Raw genomic sequence first — 23,443 nt, forward strand, 5'->3', positions numbered from 1 at the left:
ATTACACAGAATTGTTATTCCTAATTGTTGTGCACATACTTTGTGATAGTCTTGATAGTAACTATGGTGCAGATCATTGCTGTTTCATATATCTGTCTGCTGTGTTTCCAAAGAATCAAGATGGTGGACTAGAGTCTTCCCATTTCACATTTAGGACCGAATTTATAACCCTATTCTAAAGGTCACATTGTAGCTGGGCAACTCTGTCTTTTTAAGCTGAGTGATTGCTAATAGCTTCAGGCTTTGCTCAAATATGTTTTTAAACTGTTAAGGTAATGCATGGGTGGGCAAAGTGTGCCTTCCCCCAGAGGGTGCTGGACTGCAACTGCCAACATTTTTCATCATGAGTGTGCTTGGCTAGAGCATTTGGGAGATAGAGTTTCAACAACAATTGAACATTTGGTATTAACCAAATTATGAGGAGTAGCTAATACCTCAGAGAACAGGATCAGAATTCAAAATTACCTAACAAATTGGATAGCTAGGCTTAAACAAACAAAATGAATTTCAGCAGAGAGAAATGTAATGTAATACACTTAGTCGGGAAAAATGAAATGCACATGTATAGGATGGGGGGCACCTGGCTTGGCAACAGTACCTTGGAAAGGGATCTAGGAATCCTAGCAGATCATAAGTTGAACATGAGTGAACAGTGTGATGCGGCAGTTTAAAAAAAGCCAGTGTAGTTCTAGGCTGAAGCAATAGAAGTGTAGTCAGTCAGTCAGTCTTCATTAGGCATACAACAACATACATTTACAAGAAAACCTCAGTATCGCTATTAAAATTTAAGCCATAATCTTGTTGCCTCCACCAGAAAATTAGCCATCAGCCTGGTAATATGCGGGTTCTGAATTGATCTTCCAATAAATATTCCACTGATAACCCATTCAAACAGATATTCATTTCCAATAACCTTCTTAACAATTTTTCCATCGGAATTGTATACAATGGACAAAGCAATACAATATGATGGAGAACATCTGGAGCTTGATCACAGTGACATACACAATTAAAAAATGGGGTCTGCAAATATCTGCCCCTGGCCACATTTGAGGAATGTACGTTCAATCTTGCAAACAAAAAGGCCTTCCTCGACACCAGCAGTGAAAGGGTTTGAAAATAATCCAGAATCCTACCCTGCAAGGAGGGGATACCGAGCATTGCTGGAGGAGTTGGATATGTCAGTTGATGTTCTCTCTCTGCAAGGCAGACCCTAATAGATTCAAGACACAATAGGAGTGTAATATATGGATTGAGGAATGTAGGAGTGTAATATATGGATTTGGTCAGGCCCCACCTGGAATATCGTGTCTGGGCACCACAACTCAAAAAGGATGTTGACAAGAAGAGGGCCACCAAAATGGTGAAATGTCTGGAAACTATGCTTTATGAGGAGTGACTTAGGAAGCTGGGTATTTTTTTATTATTCATATTTTATTAAATTTTACATATTAGAACATATATAAAAACAATCATGCAAACTTACATAGACAACCACATATAACATTACAAATATATCAAGCTTCCACAGGCTTCTACTTACATTCAGTTCCTCATACGTTCTGCATAAATCCTAACTAAAATTGACTTCCTAATGTTTATATTTCTCAGATAGGTTTTCAGAAAGCTAGGTATGTTTAGTCTTGAGAAGAGGCAGTTAAGAGATGATATGATGGCCCAGTATAAGTATTTGAAGGGGTGTCATACTGTGGATGAAGCAAGCTTGTTTTCTGCTGCTCCAGAGAATAGGACCCCAAACAATAGATGCAAGCTGCAGGAAAAGAGATTCTACCCCAACATTAGGAAGAACTTCCTGACAGTAAGAGCTGTTTGACAGTGGAACAACTCCCTGCGAGAGTGGTGGGGTCTCCTTCTTTGGAGGCTTTCAAACAGAGGCTTAATGGCCATTGGTCAGGGGTGCTTTGATTATGAGTTCCTGCATGGCAGAATGGGGTTGGACTGGATGGATGTTATGGTCTCTTCTGTGATTCTATAATTCTGTAATTTGGAGTGATACCATTTGCCCATCCAAGAGGTGGGATATGAGAGCAGTGATTTACATGGTTGGGTCTGCATGTGTGAAAGAGAAAGTGTTTGAAATTTTGGATTTGGGAAGAGACAGACAAAGTGTTTTGAAATTTGAAGTGTTTTGAACTAGTTACAATGGACATTGCCTGGAATACTGCAGAAATCCATACTGTTACTTTGAGTTAGTTGCATCATTTTGCATTCACTAAGTTCTCTCTCTCTCTCTCTCTCTCTCTGTGTGTGTGTGTGTGTGTGTGTGTGTGTGTGTATTTGCCTATCAATTTATCTATATATATTTAAAGATATATAAACCTTCAGTACTTTCTCATCCAAAGTACAAGAACATCCAGAATCTACAAAACAGTGATACCTTTATTTGACCAACCAAAATGCACAAAATACATGATGTCAGCTTTCAAAGCTCCAATTCTTCATCAGTTAAAGGTGTTAAAAATCATACAAGGAGGGGATTTTTTTTTAAAAAAATGACAATGTTAGTCACAGGCCTGCATTTTGTCAAGATGTTGTTGTGTTCTGTGTTGAGATGGTGTGAAGAAATATCTATGTAGTCAGGAGCTTCCTCCTTCTGGGAACAAAGCATTGTAATCCTAAGGGAATGAAACCAAGCACTACTTTGGAAAAGAGTATGTAAACAATGCAATGTAGTGGTACTCCAACTTTTTACACTAAAGCCTCCCCCTTTACATCTACATGTGGATGTCACACTCCCCCTCAACATAGTATAGGAATAAAAATATTTTATTTACAGTGTGCCTGCATCATATGTGGGTGCTATACACGGCTTCCAGCATATGCTGGGAGCCACACCAGAAAGGCTTCTTTTACACCCCGGAAGAAACAATGGGGTGTGCGCCAGGTGCACGCCGTGGGAACGAGCCCCATTGTTTCTAATGGGGCTTGACTTTACGCGGTATTTCCCTTAAGCGGCGGGGTCTGGAACGGATCCCCGCATAAGGGAAGGGCCAACTGTATTTAGTGTGTATGCTTTCATATTTATGAAGAAATAACATGATTAATACAAATTAGAACAGTTTTATTTAAGTAAATTCAATATTAACTCAATGTACGTGTAAATTTACACATAAAAAGGTTTTGGAAGAGGAAGAGGAGGAGGGATCAGGGCCTCCAAGTCTTGGCCCCCCCGTGAGCAATTTTTGTACACACTCTCCTGGGGGTCCCACCCTACTGTTGATGTAAAGGAATAGACTTCATATATAGTTATACTGCATGTAAGTGCATGAATTCCACCATAATAAAACTTAATCTACAGCTCTTGTTTATATACTAACCCTGATTATCAACATGTGACACATACCTTGCATGTATGTCATGAATATAACTATGCCCTGATCCTCTAGTACCGGATGGTAATGAAACACATCATACTGGTACATGGTAGTGAAGCATATCATAGATAAGTAGAGGATGGTTGTGAAATGTATCATACTGTACCATATACTCAGCAGGAAGGTCAACTTAACTGCTCCTCTCCTGCAAAGAAAACCTAGTTCAGCACCAACACCTGGCTGTCTCTGTTTATGTAAATATGGTGCTCTAGCTGAATAAAACTAAAAGGTGGTAGTCACTATGCTTACTGTTGCGGGCTTGTTAGCAGTGATTTTGGGATGAGAGAAGGGATTCTCTGTGTAATGGCTTTGGGTTTTATGAAAACTTCTTTGAAATCTATTATCTAAGTTGCTACTAATTACATTAAGTTCTCCATTCTTACAAAGACAATAAATATTGAAAAGTACATTCTATCACTAACATGTTACAAAATGGAGAATGTTATCATATTGAAGGTTCAGTCAGAGGTAGCTTACTATAAAAATAGTAAACATTTAGTTAATTTTATGCAATCAGATTGTATGAAATTCAAAACAGAAAATATTTCAGGAAAGTTCTCTGGCCTATGAGCTAAAGATACACATTGGAATTGCTTCTGTATGGCAGATGTCCCACATAGTCTCCTCTGGGCCTTTGGTTAAATACTTTCTGTAGCAGGTTCAGGCTTTTATATTGCCTCTTGGTTGTCCGTGAATACAGGATTAGTAACTGGTTGGTAAATAGCCCTTTAACAGCTCCTTTTAAATGCTGAATTCTGTTCCCCTTATTAAGAAGATATAATTACACACACTGTCTTCTTTCAATTTTTTAAAAACAAAATATCCCCACTTCAATATAATATATGACATAGGAACAAGAGATAGGTCTTATCAGTTGTGGCTCTTTCGTCATAGGACTCCTTTCCGTAAGATACTCAGCAGATGATGCATGATATATAGTTGGAAAGCCACCAGCCATTTCTTTTCTGTTGGAGCTATGCTTTCATCTGGAGTCCCCTTTGGGAATATTTGGTACTATATTATGCAGAGTAGAGCAGGGCTAGTGCAATATGAGCATATGATAGGAACAGGAATAGTTATTGAGGATGCTCTTGCAAGATAAAAGGAAAGAACTTCTGCTTATTGTCCTGGAAAATCCATCTTGCGATTGGAAAGGAGAGACACAAAATAAATTCACCTACTGTATACTTGGTTAGAAGAGCCCCTAAAAGCTGGCAGTCACATGTGGAGTACAATATTATTGGGGTTGTCTGTTTCCTTTCCAGATAAAGAGAACAAAGAGACTAACTAGTTTCTTGAAGAAGGTGGATGCGACATCAACAGGTAAGAAGGAAGCAAAAAGTATGAGTACATACATCAAAGAAAAAGAGGTGAAATAATGAGCTGGTTTTGTCTAGTCTGCTCTCTCCCACTAATCACTTTGTACAAACATTGATTCCTCTTTGCTTCCAGCATCCACTGTGTGTGTTGTGTGTCTTCAAGTCATTTCTGACCTATGGCAGATGAACCTATTGCGGGGTTTCCTTGGCAAGAATTGTTCAGAGGAGGTTTGCCATTGCCTTGCCCTGAGTCTGAGCATGTGACTTGCTCAAGGTCACCCAGTGGGTTTCATGGCAAAGCAGGTAATTGATCCGTGGTCTCCAGAGTTGTAGTCCAACATTCAAACTACTACGCCATGTTCTATGCACAAGATACTACAATTATTCATCAATTCCCTGCCTGTTTGACTTCTGTAGGGGGAAACATATGATACCACTTTGTTCTTCACCTCATGCAGCAAATCATCTTGAGCCATCCTTGAAAGAAATAGCAGTCAAGCAATGTGTGTTGTGGCCAGGCTGTCATCCTAGAAGGCAAACAGGCGCATTAATGTTTGTCCATAAGGAGCAATGTTTGGAGTGGGAAACATTCACTCACAGAGGGAATATCTGCATGTTTTGTTCCCAGGACTTGCCTGTACAAGCAGATGCAATGTGCATTTACTGAAGGACTGAGGATTTGTTGGCCAAAATAATTTAACTCAGATGTTATTGTAAATATTACCTTGGGATGGTAGTGGAGACATTGCGGCCATCATGTGCTAGCACATGATATTTCCTCCCTGCTATCCCAGCTTACTTGTATGGAGTGCGTTAAAGTTTTGCTCAGGGTTCTGAAGCAACAGGGCTGGGCAATTTGCTGTTCTTGTATTTGTTCTCACAGCAAGTTTTCTGCCCAACGTGCCTCTTCATCATTGTGTACATGTCATGCATGGCATGAAGGATATAGCTTTATTTGGATTTTGTGCATAGCTGTGCTATGGCTAGATTCTTCAGAATCATATAATCCATTGCTTCTCAGGCAATCTAATGTAGGTTACTGGCATCCCCCCCCCCTAATATCCCATATTTGTGCCTATTGTTTACAACTGTTTCTTTCATGGAAACTATCCATGGACTGGAACAAATCCAGGCATCAAGACTGAGTAATACTGCTATACTCCACCAGAGCAGTATGTCTGCTGCTGGTGGTGGTGGTTATTATTGCTAGTAGAATTTATATCCTGCCTTTTCCCCAGATTGGGACTCAAAGCAGCTTGCAACGATTAAAAACAAAAAACACATGGTTATCTGCTGAGCTCTGTGGAAGTGTTTTGAACCCACCCCATCTCTTAACTGGTGGTACAGCATTGCATCAGCACTGGGACAGCAGGGGCTGAAAGAGTGAGGTCTGAAAGAGCTAAAAATATGCAGTATGTTCTCTCCTTCTCTGATGTGTATGTTTGTATGTACTTACTGTCAAGTTGACATATGGTAACCCCATGAATTTCATGGGGTTTTCTTAGGCAAGGAATACTCAAAGGTGTTTTTGCCAGTTCCTGCCTGTGAAATATAGCCTACAGCACCTGCTATTTGTTGGCAGTCTCCCATCCAAGTAATGATACCCTTCCTCAGTTTTCCCTCCTCCATCCATATTTCCAGCTCTTCTGCCAGCTGATTTGCATTAAAATAAACCAGAATATCTCTGATGTGCCCTAAAGGGGCATATAATCTGGAAGCACCAGCTTTTATGAAACCCTAGGCATTGCCATCAGTTTAGTCTGAGCATAAGATTGTCCTGCAATATATTTCAAGCATCTATCCCCCCACTTTTTTTTTTAAATTAGTATGAGTGGCCATCTCCAAATTTGGTATGTGTAGCTCTGTATAATAGAGATACTTTCTGGTTCAGCATGGCTCACTTTCCTCTTCTATGGCTTGCATGTTTTGAAAGCCACTCATTCTTCATTCATTAATTCTTCGTTCATATATGAATGCCCTTTAAAAATATTTGGTAATTTTATATGCAATAACCACAGGAGAGGTTCTAAGAGAGTAATCTTGGCAATATTCTGTTTTATGATTTCCCAAGCCCTGTGGTAGTTTTTTTATTCTAAAAGTCTGCAGAACTGAATGTTCTATATTTCAGTGAGATTTTATATTATTTGCATACGTTACTATGATGGCTGTTTTCTCAGAGTATATGCATTGTATAACTTATGTTGTGTCCTTATCTTGTGCCAGTGAGTTGAGGATAGCATACATAGCTCTCCCCTTTCCCATTTTATCCTCACAACTATCCTGTGAGGTAGTGTAGGCTGGGAGAAAAAGAGGGACTGGGCTAGGTTAACTTAATGGCTGGGACTTGAACCTGGATCTCTCAAATTCAAGCTGTTACTTTAAACATTGTACCACACTGGGTTTCATCATGACATTATAAGCCTGCTATGAACCTCTGGGCTTTATGGTATAAATATAACTAGAATAACTGTTCAGATCGTAGCAGAGGTACATCAATGCCGTGTTCATGAAAGGGAGTAATTTCAATCTCTCTGCCCATAATCCATTTCATGTCTTTATGCAACAAGAAGTTGACTGTCCTCAGCAATATATCTCAGGACACTCAGCTTGTTGTTGCTCAACTCAAGTTAAAAGCAACTAAACACTACCGCAATTACGTAGGCTCTGGGTCTTAGAAGAATATGGTCTTCACACTAAATTATAATTTATGTAAATAAATGAATGAATGAACAGAGATTTCAGATTGTTTAGTAAATGCAAGAGCAAACTTTGGGGCTAAATCCAATTGTTAGTTCCCGCTAGAGCATAGCTATTAACTGAACAAGCCATAAATAAATGTTGACTAACTGTGAGACTCATTGATTCAATGGATTTACACCCCCCCCCCTTTTAAATGAAGAAATAGTTTTAACTGTATGCACTCTGCAGCCATGTATCATATACAGTGGTAGATAGGTCCTCCCTTCTGCTGTCAAAGAAGGCCTACAACTCCACTTTGTCCCAATCTCTGCAATTGGGGCTTGCAACAAAATGTTGCAGTGTGGAATATTCATCTTTCTAATGAATCAACCATTTCTTCTTCCATTCTGTTTTCCCTCCACCATGGTCTTCAGTGTTTCTTCTCCAAGAAACAGACTATATTCTGTATCCACTGAGGTTGCTCGTTGTAACTGAGCTGTTTCACTTTCTTCCCCATTATGCTTGATGTTGTTGTTATTAGCTGGACTCAAGTTGACCTTGACTCATGGCAGCCCTGTGCAAGAGACATACCAAAGGCCTCTATCCTCCCCTGCTCTGCAGATTCAGGTCCGTGACCTCCCTGATTGAGTCTAGCCACCAGGTGTACGGTCTTCCTCTTTTTCTATTGCCCTCTACCTTTTCTAATGTCTTTTCCAGTGATTCCTGCCTTCTCATGATGTGGCCAAAGTACGACAGCCTCAATTTAATTCTTGGGCAGTTTACAGACTGCCCCTTTGGGGCGGCCTGTACCCACCCCTTTTTCCGACGGATTGGGGGCTCAGCTGCCACAGCAGCAGCTCCGAGGCCCCGATCCGCTGCTTTTCCAGGTGGCGGGGAAGCGGCAAAAGGCCACTTCCCTGCAGCCTGAAAAGGGGTGTCCTTGGTGCTTCAAGCCCCAAGTAATAATAATAATAATAAGTTTTATTTATAGACCGCTATTCCGCAATGATCATAGCGTTGTACAGTAAAAATTGCAATGCAATACAAAAAATTGCAAGTCCTCTCTCCCCCCTGAAGATGGTGGTCGGGAGGAGGGCTCTTAGTCTTTCCAGGCCAGGCCTTGTCTCTCCCCCTGGAGATGGTGGTCGGGAGGAGGGCTCTTAGTCTTTCCAGGCCAGGCCTTGTCTCTCCCCCTCAAGATGGTGGTCGGGAGGAGGGCTCTTAGTCTTTCCAGGCCAGGCCTCGTCTCTCCCCCTCAAGATGGTGGTCGGGCTTCTTAGTCTTTCACAGGCTAGGCTCGTCTCTTCTCCCCCTCAAGTATGGTGGTCGTGATTTTATTTATAATTTTATAAAAAAAAAAAAAAAAAAAAAATTTTAGGAGGGCTCTTAGTCTTTCCAGGCTAGGCCTCTCGTCTCTCCCCCCTCTCAATGTAGGTTGGTCGGTGATGGAGGTGCTTTTTTCTTAGGTCTTTCCAGGCTAGGACCTCGTCTCTCTCCCCTAAAGATGGTGGTTCGGGAGGGAGGGCCTTAGTCTTTCCAGGCAGGCCTGCGTCTCTCCCCTCAAGATGTGGTCGGAGGGATCTCTTAGTCTTTCCAGGCCAGGCCTCGTATCTCGCCCCCTCTAAGATGTTTTTTGGTGTCGGGGGGAGGGCTCTTAGTCTTTCCGAGGTCTAGGCCTAGTTACGCTCCTCCCCTTCTCAAAGATGGTGTCGGTAGGAGGGCTCTTAGTCTTCCAGCTCAGGCCTCGGCTCTCCACCTCAAGATGGTGGTCGGGAGGAGGATGGGCTCTTATCTTTCCAGGCCAGGCCTGTCTCTCCCCTCAAGATGGTGGTCGGGAGAGGGCTCTTAGTCTTTCCAGGCCAGGCCTTGTCTCTCCCCCTGCAAGATGGTGGTCGGGAGGAGGGCTCTTAGTCTTTCCAGGCTAGGCCTGTTTCTTCCCCCTCTCAAGGATGGTGGGTCGGGGGGAGGGCTCTTTAGTCTTTCTGGCACTAGGCCTCGTTCTCTCCCCATCAAGATGGGTGGGGTTCGGGGGGAGGGCTTACTTAGTCTTTCAGGCTAGGGGCCTAGTCTCTCCCCTCAAGATGGTGGTCGGGGGAGGGATGGATCTTAGTCTTATCAGGGCTAGGCCTTCGTCTTCTTCCCCCTTCAAGATGGATGGTTGGTCGGTGAAGGAGGGCCTTAGTCTTTTCCAGGCCAGGCCTCGTTCTTCCCTCAAAGATGGGTGAGGTTCGGGGAAGGAGGGCTCTTTACTTAGTCTTTTCCAGGGCCAGGCCTCGTCTCTCCCCCTCAAGGATGGTGGTTCGGGATGGGAGGGCTTTCTTAGTCTTTTCCAGGCCAGGGTCCTCGTCTCTCCCCTCAAGATTAGGTGGGTCGGGGGGAGGGCTCTTAGTCTTTTTCCACCAAATGGGGGTCTAGGGCCTCGTCTCTCCCCCTCAAGATGGTGTCGGAGAGGGGAGGGTGGCTCTGAGTCTTTTTTCCATGGGCTAGGCTGTCTTCTCTCCCCCTTCAAGATGGTGGCTGGGAGGAAGGGTTTAGTTCTTTCAGGCATAGAGCTCTGTCTCTCCCCCCTCAAAAAAAGTATGGTGGGGTCGGGGAGGAGGGCTCTTAGTTTTTTCCAGGCTAGGCATCGTCTCTCCCCTCAAGATGGTGTGGTCGGGAGGAGGGGCTCTTAGTCTTTTTCCAGGGCTAGGGCCTCGTCTCTCTACCTCCTCAAGATGGTGGTCGTGGGGAGGGCTCTTAGTCGTGACATCCAGGCTCGTCCTCTCCCCCTCAAGATGGTGGTCGGGAGGAGGGCTCTTAGTCTTTCCAGGCTAGGCCTCTTCTCTCCCCCTCAAGATGGTGGTCGGGAGGAGGGCTCTTAGTCTTTCCAGGCTAGGCCTCGTCTCTCCCCCTCAAGATGGTGGTACACCCTGACATGGCGGAGAAAGGGAGAAAGGGGCCTCTCTCCTTTGTGTCGCTGGTGCAGCTGTGTAAAGGCTGCGCCAGTGACACAAACCCAGGAAGGAGCTCCATTTCGGAACTCCTTCCAGCACCGCAGAAAGGGTGCCAGGACGTCACATCCGCGCCACTCTGTTTGGAGGCGGCGCGTCCGTGATGTCCTAATGGCGGTGCCCATGTAGAATGGGCGCCTCCATTTTGTACATACTGTACCCTGTATGTACTAGGGTTGGGGGCGTCTGAAAGAGACGCCCCCGGGCAACCCTAGTACGTACAGAGTACGTACTAAAAGGCCCATCTGTAAAGGGCCTTGGTTTCCAGGGAGAGTTCAAACTTGATGTTCAAAGACACATTTATTTTTCTTTTTAGATGTCCATGGTATCTTCAGTAATCTTTTCCAGCACCCCATCTCAAATGAATTGATTTTCCTTATATCCGCTTTCTTCACTATCCAGCTCTCACATCCATACATGGTGATGGGGACTACAACAGATTGGATGATTCTAACTTGAGTGTTCAGTTTCATATCTTTACTCTTTAGGAACTTGTCTAGTTGTTTTACTGCTGGCCTTCCCATTTCTAGTCTTCTTACATACTCTTCAAGATCCGCATTACCTCCCTCAAGATTAAAAAATAACATGTATAATTTTTTGGGAATTGCAAACTTTGGAGTTTCTCTGAGCCTACCGATGCCTTTCCCCCTTATGTGTGGACAATGTCATTTTTGGTATACATGAACTGACACCTAAAAAATTAGTATGCTGTCAGTATATGTGATGATGTGATCTATGTAGCCCCCCCCCCCAAGTCAGAGGGTGTTATGTTTTTAAAATAACATCTACAACAGAATCTGAGGAACATGTCACTTGAGAAATATGTCATTTGAGAAAGAGGTCAAAACAAGAACAAAACAGGTAGGCTCATCCAGCATCACCCAGCCTCCTGGCTATTAAGGACAGCTTACCATTGGTAACCAATTCACATCTTGCAAAAGCCATCAGGAAGCCTCCTCTTATTGTCATTTGCCAACCTCTGCATTTACCTAACAAATGTTCATAAATTACTGGTGAGAGCCAAAATAAAACCACCCATCAACAATACTGAAGGAATCCTTGTGAGTCTAGCCACTGCTGTCACTTGTATTTCTCCCAGACAAACGCCTTTAACATTGAATATTATGCAGACTATCATCACCATCATTTTCACTATGCAGGAATACTGAGCATTAATATTTATTTATTTATTTATTTAAAGTATTTCTATAGCACCTCCCAGCTCACCGAGGCACCTGAGGCAATACACAGCAGGCAGAAACATTTAAAATAATGCAAAGATAAAGTCTTGTTAAGTATAGAGTAGTCTTTGTCTCAGCATCAAATTTAAATACATGTTGCCAAATACCAAAGTCTTGCAAAGGGAATATATACAGAATTAAAAGCTGTTAACCATTTTGAAAATGTATGGAGCTGGAGGACTACACACACAGAGAGAGAGAGAGAGAGAGAGAGGGAGAGGGAGAGAGAGATGTCTTAGTTTCCTCTTATGGAAACAATCTTTGATGGAGAAATGTGTTTATTTGATCTTTTTCCATCCCTGAATTCTGTCTAGCTCTTGATTTATTAATGGTAGATGTGAGCTTTCAATTAACCCTCAGGCACTAGGGCTTAAAAGAGTTAAAAGAGGCTAAAATATACCACATGCAAAAGTTAAAAATATAATTAAACTATCCATTAACTGAAATGTATTAAGCAACACATAAACAAAATTATTATACACCTGTGGGCTGCATATAACTATCTGTTTATGTTCACGATCAGGAATATCAGTTTAGAATTCTCTATTCAAATGTGCAGGAAACCTTCAGCTTAGCTACCCTTATTTTACTAGGATGCTTAATGAACTTTAGAGGGAAATCGCCTGCATAAGTCATTCACTGGTGCAATACTGGTCACGCAGTCACTGTCGTCCGCTCATCCCGTGGTCCTGAAGAGTCTGCCCATTCCTGTGAACAGCCTTTTGTTTACAACAAGAAAAGTGGCCAGTTCTCAAAGGTCAGAAAAAGCACAGGGTGTTTTTCTGGTTTAAAGAGCAAATGAAGGCTGCACACACGTCCGTGCCAAAACCACCTCCAGACGTAGCTTCAGGAGTTCCAGAGCCTCACTTTTGATTTGCAGATGGAAATGTCTACAGACTGATGGGCCTTCACCCCCACAGCTCCATGTTAGGAACAAGCATGGCAACTTGGTGTGGCATGTTATATGTTACCTGCTATGAGTGGAGTGGAACTGAAGCCTCCTAGCACCATGTTTTGAGAATGCTCCTCCAAGAAGGACTGGGATCACTATGAGTTGTGCCTCCTAAGCAAAACTCAAAGACAGTCCAGAGGAAAGCCCAAGGGCCCTTTCACAGTGCACAGTTTTAGCACTATATTATCTTTTAGGGTCACCTTAGGGTTGCTGTAAGTCAGAAACATCTTGAAGGCACACAACACACACATATTAACTTGTAACGGCCGTGGCAACATCCTACAGAACCATGGGATTTGTAGTTTGGTGAAGCACCAAAACTTTCTGTCTGAGAATTCTCAGCAGCCCTCTCTGAACTGCAAACCCCAGGAACCCAGGAGCTGTTGCTAATCAAATCCTTGACTACAGTTGTATAAGCAAAGTTTCAAATCGTCTGCATGCAGCCAACATATGTACTTTTAAAAATTCATTTACTACTTTAAAGCAACCCAGTTATAGAGCAGGTGTTGTTGTGTTCCTTCAAGTCATGTCCGATGTATGCTGACCCTAAGGTGAACCTGCCATGAGGTTTTCTTGGGGAGATTTGTTCAGAGGAGTTTGCCTTTGCCTTCCTGAGGCTGAGAGAGTGTGACTTGCCCAAGGTCACCCAGTGGGCTTCCATGGCTGAGCAGGGATTCGAACTCTGTTCTCCAGAGTCATATTGGTCTTGCAAAGGGAATATATATGGATTTAAAGTTGTTAACCATTGTGAAAACGTATGGAGCTGGAGGACTACAGTCGAAGCATTTGAAATGGGTCTACACCAGCTACTTAGCAACTGGGAGATGCTTTTAAAATAGTAAAGTGATTTGCATTTGCAGTTTGTATTCAGGAACAGAGACAGCCCTGTTAGTTTGGAATACTGTACAGTATCAGTATGCAAAGGGCCTTTTGAGAATCAATGAGCAAAAGAAGGAGATGCATCCGACAAAGTCGGCAAGTCTAGGAAAGCTAATGCTACAGCTTCCACACTGCAGAATTAATTCAGTTTGACACCTCTTTAACTGCCACGGCTCAGTGCTGTGGAATCCTGGGAACTATAGTTTTGTGAGACATTTAGCCTGCTCTGTCATAAAGCTAAGTACAGTAATGGCTATGGAGACCTCTCTCTTTTTTGGTCCTGATTAAAGGAGAGGATGGAAAAACAAGGGGGCAGCTGGAGAGTCTAATCCCAGTCTAGACAAGGCTGAAGAAGCTGAGGGTAGCCTTTGACTACTTTCCTGGCTTCCTCAGGGGAGCCTTCTTCTCACTTGCCTAACTCCTTTCATTGCGCATGCGCGCCAGCCGCCGCCGCCTCATCATCAAATGGCGGCCAGGGAGCCGAAGGGGGCGGGGCCTGGGCAGGGGCGGTGCGAGGGCCTCCCCCCAGACGCAGTCAGCCGAGCGCCGACATCATCGATTCCAGGGCTGGGGAATAAATGTCTTCTTCGCTGTTGGTCAGGCCGCCATTTTAGAGGGGCAGCAGCGCCGGAGTGAAGCGGAGAGGGCGCCCCGAAGGCAAGGCGGGGAAAGGTAGGTGACTGTGAAAAGGGGAGAAGCTGAGGAGGGGTGTGTATATATATATATAGTGTATGTATATATCGATATCGATATCGATATATACTTGTTGTCTGACTCTTTGCTGTGGAATTCTGGGAGTTGGAGTTTGTTGTGGGGCCCAGAGCGGAGCATAGCTTGAGCCAGACAGAGAGTTAAAGCGCTGCCAAACCGGGTTATCCCTCCAGTGTGGATGCAGCCATAGCCGTGTGAATGTATGCCTCTTGTCCAGGCTCCGTTCAGGGCGTGTTATTAAGGCTAGTCGGTCCTGCTCAGGAAATGGAGGACGTTGGAGGACAGTGTGACTGCAGAGGATGTAGACCCAATTGAAGGCTTAAAAGGAACCCCTCCCAGGGAATGTCTTGCTCAGAAATGGAGGGCGCTGAAGAAGAAAAATGCAGACCCTGCTAGAAAGTGTCAGTGCTGCCTCTTGGTCCTGCTCAGGATGGAGGACGTCTTGGGGATTCCTCCTGGGCAGGAGGTTGGCCTGTCGGAGGCGTCCGGGAAAAGGAGGACGCGCCTGGAGCTCCAGGGGGCGGGCGGGTGTGGGGCCAGTTGGCAGCCTTGCGCTTTCTTGCCCAGAGAGGGACTGGATGCTCCCTCCCCTTCTTCTTCCTCCTCTAACCACTTCCTTGGGAGGCGAGTTGCTCTGCTTTTGGGGATCCAGTTGGTGTTTGTGGGTTCTCTCTTTTGGCTGACTGAGACCACAGAGAGTTGGAAGAGCCCCCAAGGGCCGCCCAGTCCAACCTCCTGCCATGCAGGAACTCCCTGACAGAGGGCCATCCAGCCCCTGCTTAAAGACCTCCAAAGAAGGAGAGGAGTTGTCTGCCCTCTCGTCTTTCCTGCCAGGCATTGGTGGGCAGATGGTGGTTTCTGGTCTTTGTCATGAGGGCAGAGGAGGACAAGGCACTGCAGCATGGAGGATATGGCCAAATAAGAGCTAAAAGGCTCATAAATATAAATCCATGCTGCTCAGTCGTGCTCCAAACTGCCTCCTGGGCAGAGAGGGCTGAAATGTAGGATGTGTCCTGGGAAAGGAGGCTGGCTCCTGGCCACCCTGCCTGGGCTTGCTTACCCTGAATGGCCGGTGTGTTTGCTTCCCCCTCTTGAACCCAACGATCTGCTTTTATTTATTGCGCGTCCAGGGCTGCTGCCAGACTGCAGATTCAAAGTGGCTCAGTGTGATGGAAGTCCTGGATTTGGAGCTTTGTGGTCTGCTTAGCTTTTTCCTTTTTGTATAAAACATGACTACGGACCTTTCTAAGCAGCAACCTTAAGAGTGATGAGTTTGGAGCCCTCTGCTGCAACCAGCCTGCCCTGGCTTTTAAATGCTGGCTCGGGAAATGTCCCCTAGGAGCCTCACATAAAGCGCAAGGCAAAAGCTAATGGGTTAGAGCTTCCCCCTCCCCCAGCCACAGATACAAACCACTGCATATGGGGGGCCCTTTTGTACTTTACAGCCAGGTAGGCTGTTGGAGGTGTCTGAATGAGATGTTCAGCCTTCTCTGGTGCCACAATAAACTACAAATCCCAGGATTCCATAGGATAGAACCATGGCAACTAAAGTGGTGTCAAACTGCATTAATTCTGCAGTGCTGCAACAGCCTCTGTCTGTGGAAGGATGAGGAGTTTTTGGTTGTTTCAAGATAGATGGACCCCAGGAGGGAATTTAGTAGCCATTCCACAACTTATTGGCATCATCATGCTGTGCAAAAGTAAAGTCAAATCCCTGTGTGTAAGGGGCATTTTCTGGATAGAGCAACCAAAACTCTTTGTCAGTGTAAGATAGGAGTAGGCTATGTTGAGCTTACTCAGGTTTTCTTTGACATGAACTGGTCTTCTTTTCTGTAAGGCATTTAGTTGGGATGATGCAAATCCAGGCCTTGCTATAAACAAGTTTGCCTTGAGTTGCTTAGAGTTAATGATGTTTTAAAAAAACATAAACAAGTCAGAGTGGGGAAATCAATGTAAACATGTACACAATTTCTCTTTTTCTCTGCAGAGTGGCATTAATAATGCTAGTAGCTCTGAATTCAGAGACATAGCCCTGCAGCTCTGGAATGTCATTATGCAAAGGGATCTTGTAGCACCTTTGAGACTTATCTGTGTGCATAATATTGTAGCTTGAAAGTGAGAATGAAGTACAGTACTACTTGAATAAAACAGGCTGTTTCCCAAGGCCTTTTCTTTTCACACAATATCTATTAATGAGGAAGAGTCAGAATAGCTGCATTGTGTTTTTTGATCGATAGTGCTAGGAGCTGTCCATCCATTCACAGACTTATCGATGTTCCTGTTTGAAATCATAAAAGAAGATGTAATACTAGTTAAGCAGATGTTTTTGAATGTGTTGCATTTATAAATTGGGGGAGGGGCAAAACCACGGCTGCTTTTGATATATAAAACTAAGGGCCAAAACAGACTGCAGAAATAATCCATCTTGAGACCACTTTAACTGCCCTGGCTCAGTGCTAGGGAATTTTGGGAACTGTAGTTTGTTGTGGCCTCAGAGCTCTCTTTGACAGAGAAGGCTAAATGTTTCACAAAACTACAGTTCCCAGAATTCCCTAGCATTGAGCTAGGGCAGTTAAAGCGGTCTCAAACTGGATTATTTCTGCAGTCTGTTTGGGCCCCAAGTGCAACCATTGGGTCTCTGCTGAAAGGATCTTGGGTAGCAGTGCTTTGAAAGACCTCTGCAGAGACCTTGGTAGAAGTGATGCCAAAATAAAGAGTACTAGACTAGGAAAACCAGTGGTCTGTTTCTATATGAGGCAGCTTTATATTTCTCTTTTTCAGCACAAGCATGAGATGGTCACTGGATGTACAGCAGCACACACATATCTCAAAACTAGTAGACTTCTGAGGTAAGGTCCTGAAAAGTTGAGTCTTGTTCACATATAGTAATGCAGAAAGAAATGTTGGACAAGCGCTGGCTTTTCACTATTACAATAGTAATTATTGGTGTAGCTGTATTGATGATTACTTGAAACAGATACTCACTGCAATGTTGCTGACTGTGCTTTTAATCGGTTTTTTAAAAATAAAAGGCAGTGAGATGTTGCTTTCTATCATAAAACTGAACAAATTCTCTGAAACAGAGAGTCTCAGTGGATTGATAGGTGGTTACTCCTATTCTGGAGGGGTTGCACTCTGCTGGGGAGTTGAGGTGTGCAGTTTTGGGAATGGTCTTGGATTCATTCCTGTCAAGAAGTGCCAGCTACCACCTTGGGCTGGTTTGACATCTGTGACCATTCCTGAACAAGGATTGCCTAGTTCCTGCGATCCAGATATTGGTGATCTCAAGATTGAGCTATGATAATATGCTTGTGTGGAGCAGATTATTGTTGGAGTTTGCAACTAGTGTAGAATGTGATGGTGGCAGAATGCTCCTGCTGAACATAAATAATTAATATACTGGAAACTGTCTTCTCTTCTGTCCCCTACCCTGGTCTTTCCATTACTGCTGGAGTGGTTCTTGGTGTACTGTGGCCTAGTGAGGGTCATTTGATCGTGGTGCAGAGGAGGGCCTTCTCTGTTGTGATGCCACTGCATGGAATGACCTCTCTGTTAAACTTTGACAGGCTCTCCCTGTGTGATGTTTGTGCCATCAACTGAAAATGGAGTTTGTTTACACAGGTATTTTCCTAATAATTAACTTTGGAACAAAACTGTTTTATCATTTTAACTGTGGCCCGGAACAAACGGGCCCTTTGCAGCATCATGGCGATGTGCTAGGGTTGCCTCGGGGCAGCGTGTACACATGCCCCGCAACCCTAGCACACTGCCATGACACCACAGGTGTGCAGCACTGTCCAGACGGTGTGCACAGCTATGACGTCACTGCTGCGTGGAGTCCATATGGAGCCACGCAGCAGCGACGCACATGCGCCGCCACCAGCTGTTTATGGTGGCACAAAATGGAGCTGCTTTGTAGCAGTCCTTTATTTTCGCGTAACAGCGCCATGCAATTTGGTTGCTATGGCGCTGCTACGTGGCAAGGAAAGGCGGCCCCAGCCCACCCTTTCGGGTAAATCTGTACCAGGCCTGTATTACTGTATTTTTGTTGTTGACTATTACTTGCTTTGGGTGTTTTAAAATGCAAAGTGGCACACGTACTCTAAAGTAAATAATACATAATGTAACACATGTAATGATGTGTTCTTTCTAGTACTAATCAGTCCTTGATCTTACTAGACAGGGATGATGAGAGCTGTAGTCATAACATATCTGGAAGGTAAGAGATTGGGAAAGGCTATTCTAAACAAATGGTGACTTTCAACCAAAATTTATTTTTGTATTATGTGGCTCATTTTGCAGAATGTTTTTTTTAAGTTTCTGTTGTATTTGGAAAGTTGATGCTACAGAGAACTAAAATAGCTAAACACTGGCTATATTCAAGGAATACACAGGGCTGCTGTCAAAAAAGGATAACAGCCGGTTTGTAACTCTGAAAGAATAATCTACTGGACTATTAAACATCATCATGAATAACATATAACGTTTATTGTCAGAAGGTCGAACTTCATGTAAAGTCATCGTATGGATCTCTCCATTAAATAATTTCAGTATGAAATATCAAGGCCTAAATTTAATTATTAGTATCAAGTACAGTTAGACTTACTAAATAAATGGGAATTGGGTGTGTCAACTTCTCTTAATTTAGTGGGTTTATTCTCTCTGAGAGTTACAACTGGACTGACGTTACAGTATTTAGTAATAGTACTGTATACTGTACTAATTACATAAGTAATACAGAGAACTGAAATACTGGGGCTGAACACACCGGCAAAAAGAGCCGGCTCCCTGGAGGCTTGGGGGCATAGCTTCCGCACACCCCGACTCCGCCCCCAAACCGGCGTCACACCGCCCACCCAGCCAGTCATCAGGCAGTGTTGTGGTGTTTTGGCGGTGTGACAAAGGCACATTTTTCCTGGTGCAAAAAGGAGCAGCTTTTTGCTACTTCTTTTTGCATTGGGAAAATGCCGGATTGGGGCCATGGTGTGTGGTTGCCGCAGCCCCAGTCTGGTGCGCAAAGGGGTGTCCAGAAGCCACTCCTTCTGGGTGATCTGTTTCGCCCCATTGCTTGACTTAGAAATATATCTACTTGTTCCTTTAAGTAGTGCAGTAGCAAAGAGGTTCCCAAGGTGGTCTGCAGTTTGTAGATGGTGTTGTATTTTATGCTTGCCCTTATTCTATCAGGTACTGCTGGAGAAGCTTGACTATTGTACATATAGGGAGAGAAGCATAAATATAGCAAATTTCAAATAAATGGCTGTTTTCACTGCTAAAACTTACCTACCTAGTTTTTAGGTTGTGTGCTCCATTTTCTGCCAGTATTTTAAAATGTTCTATTTGATTAATATGTTCTCTCTAGGAAGGTCCTCTAATGCAACTCAGTGGTCAACTTTAATGAAAAAACTCACACTGAAAGACCTAGAGATTCCTAGAGAGACTACTGTTCTAGGCCTTTGTAGCTCCTCCAGTGCAGTTCAATGGTCAGTGTCTGTCAGACGTTGACCAGAGTTGCCCTGGAGGACCTAGAGATTCCTAGAGAGGTGTCCTCTCAGGTAAAAACATGGTGTTTTTGCCATTTGTGGTTTTTCCATATTCATGGGGGTCTTGTGCCCCTAACCCTAGCGAATACGGAGGGACAAGTGTATATGTGTTTTTAATCAGCGTATAATCAATTTCAATATCATTATTATTTATTTTATTTGGTAAAACCAATATTAATGTATGGAATCCACGATTATTGGTATAGTAGGAACCTGGGATATGGGGAAAATTACAGTAATAAAGATGAAATAACGAAGATAGGAAGTATATGGATAGAAAAGGGTATAAGAGATATTGAAGATAATTATTTGTTGTAAGTTGTTAATTTGTATGTCATGGTGTCATTTTGGTCTGTTGATGTTTGTATACTGTCAATTTTTATCAATAAAACTTTAAAAAAATTGTGTATTTTTAACTTTTGAAATGATTTGAGGTGAGTTCACAGACTTCATAGATGAAAAGAGAGCCAGTGTGGCGTAGTGGTTTGAGTGTTGGACTACAACTCTGGAGACCAAGGTTCAATTTCCAGCTCAGCCACAAAACCCACTGGGTGACCCTTGGGCAAGTCACATGGTCTCATCCGCAGGGGAAGGCAATGGCAAACCTCTTCTGAACAAATCTTGTCAAGAAAAGACAATATAGCAAAGGAGAACTGAATAACACACAGAGAGAATTAACTTTTTTGTTTAAAATTGGATTATTTGGGAACGATTCTGTGTATGTTGTGTTTATGGACTTAAGATCTCTAAAACTTGTTATGAGTGCATAACATCATTTTTATCTTAAAGTTTGCTCCCTGTTAACTTTATGATTTATGGCAGGGATGACAGTTGTGCTGCCTGTGGGTCCTATATAGCAGTGGCGGATGGGGTGTAGCTCTTGTGGACACTACCAAGGCACCTTCTATTTTTCTCTCTCTCACACACACACACCAGGGATGTAGCCAGGATTTTAGGAAGGGGGGTCCACACTAAGTACCACCATTATAATGGGGCTTGGGTGCGGCAGCGCAGCAGCATGCACCATTCATTGTATCTAACGGAAGGGGAGTCCGGAACCCCCCCCCCCGGCTACGTCCCTGCACACACACAAATTCAGCCAAAACCCCCCCATATATTTTTAGCCAAAAATGTATCGAGGGGATGAAGGGTCTTCTAAGCATTGTTACCACCCCCCAATCCCCTTCCCCCCAGCCAGCAGAAAACCTAGCAAAAAAGTAACTGGAAAAGTGCTGGAAATGAGACGTCTTTTTTCTAGAAAAGGTAGGTATGCAGCCTGTGCAGGATCAGAAGGACTCTAAAATGGGCCTCTGCCACTCTGTGTGCTCCGCCCTGATCTATAGTATGCTGTAGTTATATATTCTGTAACTTTCTATAAAATACAGAAAGTTTTTATTCATCTCTAGCATTGGCTATATAAATAACTGGAGTCAAGTTTTGCCAGCAGTCCTAAGTGCTGGAATTGCTTAATAATCATGGCTTACTCAGCTTGTATACTTGCTTTGAATCCTAACCTTGGCTATGAATTTGGCAGTAGAATTTTGAAGACTGTTGGGGGGGGGGGGTTTGGCAGAAGAAATTTTACCTTCAGTTTATCAGCTCCATCTTGATTTTCTGCCATGTTGTAAGCATCAAGCATAGATAACACCAATATTTCTTTGTAACTAAGGAAAGGGAATCTATCCTACTAATATCTTTAGTAGCTCTTGAGAAGTGTGTTAGGCTTCTTATTCTATGTGATGTGCTACTATCCAGATCCTTGCTGGATATAAAAGTGTTTATTTAAAAGAATAGAAACACTCCCTCCAAAAAAAAATGTTCATAGGACACATTGTTTGGCAAGTTAGCACAGCAGAAATTTAAGATTCATTGCCAAACATTTAGCTTCCATTATTCATATTGATCTTTTGTTGTAGAAGATTTTTCTCTTTCAGATGCCCAAACCTATGGCCCACCAAACTGAATTGTTCTTCATCAGTCATGTACTCAGGCCAGGTAATTCATAATTGCCCTGCTGTAGTCCCAGCCATACATTAGGTACAAAAAGTTTATTGTGTAGCTGGTGGACTGGATTACATTTCAACAGTCGTGTGCTGTGTGTGTGTGTGTGTGTGTGCTGTGTGTGTGTGTAGAGAAAAGGGACTTTCTGCCTCTGTACTAGAAATGATTTTCACTGGGGAATGCCCAAGAAAACCCTATAAAATTCATGGGGTCACTATAAATCGACAGGTGGCTTGAAGGCACATAGTCACATACATTTGAATCAAACAAGAAACAGGGAATCCGATGTCATACTTTTTAGATGAGTATTTGTTTGCTGAGGTAACAAAAAAACAGTGGTTCTAGGAATGGTCTACATCCCAAGGAAGTATAAAAAGCCAAATTAAAATAAAATGAGGGGAGACATTTCTTTTCCATCCTTTTAAAGTTTGGAGTTTGTCGTTTTAGCTGCAATGTGTATATATACTGTTTGTAGCCAAAGGGTTATAAAAGGAAAACAAGCTGATGTAGTGGTCAAGGCATCTCCTTTGGCATCTTCAGTAATGCTATTTTTACCTATTCCGAATAGTAGATCTCTCCTTGTGATTTTAAGCTAAGAGACAGGACTGAAATTAGTTTTATTCTGTATTATAGCCAAATAAAAAGCTCATGAATAAAAAATGTAGATATTGGCTGGCAAATACTTTTTTACATCGCTCAGAATTGCTCAAGAAAGCGTAAAGTGACAAATCATTTAAAACCTGCTGTTTAAATTATTTTTATTTTTAATATTAATATGTTATTTCTATTGCATTTCTAAGTGTAGTTCTCTGTTAACCTGTTTCTCAGTTTGAGAAACAATGCTCTTGAAATCTGTCTTTGAATAGAAAGTATTTTTTTGAATATTGTTTATTGAATTTTCTGTACAAAATTAAAAACAAATCAAATACAGTAATCTTAATAAAAGCAGAACACTTGACACATTAATAAAGTGAATCTTATAAATTGTATACCCTTCCTTTTTCTTTTGATTCACTTCTGGCCTATTATTATTATCTATCGTTCTCTAATATTTAATATCTTAAGGTGAGGAATAATTAGTAAACTTGGTATACAAAATAAAAGAATTGTTATAAATATCAACCACATGATTATTGAATCCAACTTTTCTTTTTAAAATATATCTCCTATGTCTTTTAGGTAATCATAAATCCCATAGTCCTTCCAGACCTATAATAAAGTCCCCCCCCCCCCTTTGCTTTTCAGTATTCTATCAAGGGGTTCCTTTTATTTTTAAATGTTTCTAAAGATCTGTTTCTATAATATTGTACATTTTTATTAACCAGTCGTTGATATTCAGATAGAATAGAAAGTATTTTAATATAGTTCGTTTTGTATACGTTATCTAGATTTTACAACTCCTTGAGGGAGAGACTGTTACTAGAATTGTGTGTGTGTATGGTGGGGGTGCACATATATGCACGTGCACATTGCTTGTGTGGGTGCTGTCTGTGTATGTATAAATACTGCTTATGGAGGTAGACTTGAGACATAGTTATGTGATAGACCATTATAGGTTTGTGAAGTCGAAGGCTTTCATGGCTGGCATCCATAGTTTTTTGTGAGTTTTTCGGCCCATGTGGCCATGTTCTAGAAGAGTTTATTCTTGAGTTTCGCCAGTGAAACCTCAGGAATAAACTCTTCTAGAACATGGCCACATAGCCCGAAAAACCCACAAAAAACCATTATAGGTTTAC

At 42.7% G+C, this 23,443-nt stretch overlaps 1 protein-coding gene across 15 annotated transcripts in view; it reads left to right on the top strand.

Annotated features, from left to right (window-relative positions):
• The window catches only part of RAF1 (Raf-1 proto-oncogene, serine/threonine kinase), a 188,190-nt gene that overhangs the window by 48,216 nt on the left and 116,531 nt on the right, over positions 1-23,443 (top strand). For 4 of the 15 annotated variants that reach the window (XR_006101855.1, XM_042448773.1, XM_042448762.1 and 1 more), the window contains exon 1: positions 17,764-17,787. The exons of 3 other annotated variants lie outside the window; for them this stretch is intronic. Coding sequence is in view for 5 of the 12 variants with exons in the window: in XM_042448773.1 (XP_042304707.1) it covers positions 17,769-17,787 (19 nt within the window). In the remaining 7 variants the exon portion in view is untranslated. Of the gene's footprint in view, positions 1-13,995; positions 14,128-16,947; positions 17,016-17,763; positions 17,788-23,443 lie in introns of those variants that run through there. 8 more of the 15 variants (XM_042448765.1, XM_042448764.1, XM_042448763.1 and 5 more) reach the window with 4 other exon arrangements.

The sequence above is a fragment of the Sceloporus undulatus genome, chromosome 2, assembly GCF_019175285.1.
Source record: "Sceloporus undulatus isolate JIND9_A2432 ecotype Alabama chromosome 2, SceUnd_v1.1, whole genome shotgun sequence".
NCBI lineage: Eukaryota > Metazoa > Chordata > Lepidosauria > Squamata > Phrynosomatidae > Sceloporus > Sceloporus undulatus.